Here is a 2,872-nt window from a genome sequence, read left to right on the forward strand (position 1 = left end):
TGGCCCCGGTATTTTAATTAATGCTTATTGACTATGCTCCCGGGCCCGGGGTGAAGAGTAAACCAGGTTCTCCAAATGAAACGTGGCCTAAGCTGGGGAGGCGACCATGATCGGGTGGTTGCCGACCCGATGGTCCCAACCCACCCGTCAATCAATTTCAATTTCATCAATTATTTTGCTTTCTACACAACCTCCCCCCCCCCCCTCTCTCTCTCTCTCTCTCTCTCTCATTTCATTCTCTTTTTCTCAACTACCACCTTCCAACCATCAACATCTACTTACCACACACTCTTTGAATGCCAGTAGCCCTCTCTCCCTCTTCCCTCTTTAAATACACAGACATGCACACACATCTACCTCATTGCTTCCAAAGAAACGAAAGTACCGAAAATCTTCTCTCACTCATTTCCTTTCTCTTTGAGTCTGAGACACAGAAACAAATGGCACCAGCAGCGGCTTCCTTCCCTGATTACGATACATTGAAGACTGTCTGCGTCATGGACGCTTCTGGCCGCTTAGGCTCCAGCCTTGTGGATCGTCTCCTTCAAAGGGGCTACACCGTCCACGCCGCTGTCCAGAACCATGGTTAATTTCTTTCTTTCTTCATCTTCTGCTTTATAATCACACTTACGTCTGTTCTCATCCTCTCTTGCGTGGATTGTTTGTTTTAGGTGATTTGCAATTCGAAGCATTCAAGGAAATTTCTTCCGATAATAGCAAGAATCTGAAAGTCTTCCACGCAGATCCGTTTGACTACCAGAGCATCATAGATGCTTTGAAGGGCTGTTCTGGCTTGTTCTACACCTTCGAGCCTCCCCAGTACCAGCCCACCTTCGATGTATGTGCCTCTACTGTTCCTTTGCAATTCCCCACTTCCACTTCCACACACAATCATTCATTCACACTTAAATTCCAGTTTTCAAGTTTCACCTTTTCCAAATTTCCACTGATATTGAACTAGAGGACTTATTTGGTATTTGAAGCTTTATTTTATTTTATTAACGTCAAGTTGACAAGTACATACGAACCGTGTTGGGCCGATGACTGGCACACGCCATGTCCCATGTGCTGTCTAAGTGTCTATGATTCGTCAATGAACCTTCTGCCAAATGGCACGTTCCTATTCAATGGAACCTGGGTTGATGCTTGGGTTCCAACCGGACGGTTTTTAAGTGATGTTCTTGTAAATCTAATTCTGTTCCCACCCCACGCAATAAGAGAAGGGTGCGTTAACACGGAACGCAAGGCTAGTTTCGTAATAAAAGAGGAAGCCTTTTATTAACGCTGTTTCTTGGGGTTTGGTGCAGGAATTCATGGTGGAAGTAGAGGTGAGAGCGGCGCACAACGTGTTGGAAGCGTGCGCACAGACGGATACGATAGACAAGGTCGTTTTCACGTCGTCGGTGACGGCCGCCGTCTGGCGAGAAGAGCGCGGCAAGTCAGCTTCCGATTTCGACGAACGGAACTGGAGCGACGTTAATTTCTGCCGCAAGTTGAAGGTACCCAAAATATCCAAGCCAATCACGTTTTGTTTATGATTATGAAGGATATTTTCGTCATTTCATTCGAATTCAAAATTCTCCGGCTGATATATACGTTCACCGTGTGATCTCGATCAGCTGTGGCACGCGCTATCGAAAACGGTAGCGGAGAAGACGGCGTGGGCGCTGGCAATGGACAGAGAGCTCAACATGGTGACCATCAACGCGGGACTGTTGACGGGGCCAGAGCTGTCCATCACGAATCCGTACTTGAAAGGAGCGGCCGAGATGTACGAAGATGGGGTATTCGTGACCGTGGATCTGAAGTTCTTGGTGGATGCCCACATCTGCGTCTACGAAGACATCTCATCGTACGGGCGTTATCTGTGCTTCAACCATGTAATCAATCGTCCGGAAGACGCAGTCAAACTCGACCAGATGTTGACCCGCCCTTCTTCTCCCTCCGCTATACCACAAAGGTGAAATTTTCCGTCTTTGATGGTATTTCTGTCCTTTCGCAGGCCCTTAAAAAAATCCACAAAGTTTGTTGGCTATTTGCACGAACATCCATCAGGCCACGTGTATGTCCTTGCGTGCAACAGTTGAGAAAGGAGAACTTGCACGTGTCCTGGGATTTACGTGTCCAAATGGATTGATCTTCTCGATGACATAATCACCGTAAATTTGTCTAAAATTATGTGGATGTGGTTTTGTATACACTATACAGGTGGCAGGATACAAGGATATTCAAGCAAAGTATCAGCAACAAGAAACTGGGCAAGCTGATGGTGGACTTTGATACCGGAATCCACGTGGAGTAAAGTCTGTAAAGATGATGGTGATGCAACAAGTCGGTAACCAACGGCATCGGGAATGTACACGTCATCAGTTTCTTCTTGTATTATTGTAATTATTTGTTTTATTCCAATAAAAGAATTGTGTACATGTATGTGTATCGTCACCTGGCCATTAATGGCCAAGAAGCCATTTTCTCTGCAACGAAAGGTATCTTGCAAATTCGCAGCAAATAAATAAATATATTACAAATTAGGTGAAGTTTAGGAATTGGGAAATCAGTAAGTTCAGTAACTACTGTGGGAATGGGGAAATTAGCTCCTTCATGGCAATTCCAGGCTTGGGCTAGGTTAAGGCCCGGCTCGGGACCGCTAATAGACGGTGTTTGAAACTCTAATCCAATCAATGATTCAAAAAATTCGATTATGATATCGGAAAGACGAGTCTGGATCTCCTTTATGCACGGGGAGGTAGTATGTTGTGGGCAGGAGATCCGGAGACCAAAAAGATATGATATCCAAAAACTTCGAATGAATCAATTGGAATTATAAATATGTTAGTCAATAAGGTTCAATTTAAAAAGAATATAAATGCAA

At 44.9% G+C, this 2,872-nt stretch overlaps 1 protein-coding gene across 1 annotated transcript; it reads left to right on the forward strand.

Annotated features, from left to right (window-relative positions):
• The first annotated feature begins 326 nt into the window (after positions 1-326).
• On the forward strand, positions 327-2,430 carry LOC148864806 (cinnamoyl-CoA reductase-like SNL6). The gene is made up of 5 exons (XM_088975165.1): positions 327-585; positions 672-838; positions 1,308-1,499; positions 1,620-1,960; positions 2,209-2,430. The coding sequence occupies exons 1-5, from the start codon at positions 342-344 to the stop codon at positions 2,300-2,302; spliced, it is 1,038 nt and encodes a 345-aa protein (XP_088831291.1). The 5' UTR covers positions 327-341; the 3' UTR covers positions 2,303-2,430.
• The last annotated feature ends 442 nt before the right edge of the window (positions 2,431-2,872 follow it).

The sequence above is a fragment of the Nelumbo lutea genome, chromosome 3 (assembly GCF_056320005.1).
Source record: "Nelumbo lutea isolate HS-2025 chromosome 3, American lotus-T2T, whole genome shotgun sequence".
Classification (NCBI taxonomy): domain Eukaryota; kingdom Viridiplantae; phylum Streptophyta; class Magnoliopsida; order Proteales; family Nelumbonaceae; genus Nelumbo; species Nelumbo lutea.

What these genes read in the sequence shown, in the direction of transcription:
- LOC148864806 (XM_088975165.1), top strand. Translation starts at nt 342, where the DNA reads ATGCACACACATCTACCTCATTGCTTCCAAAGAAACGAAAGTACCGAA. An exon ending in AGTACCAGCCCACCTTCGAT is followed by an intron (nt 839 to 1,307) that starts GTATGTGCCTCT and finishes GGTTTGGTGCAG; the next exon opens with GAATTCATGGTGGAAGTAGA. An exon ending in ATTTCTGCCGCAAGTTGAAG is followed by an intron (nt 1,500 to 1,619) that starts GTACCCAAAATA and finishes GATCTCGATCAG; the next exon opens with CTGTGGCACGCGCTATCGAA.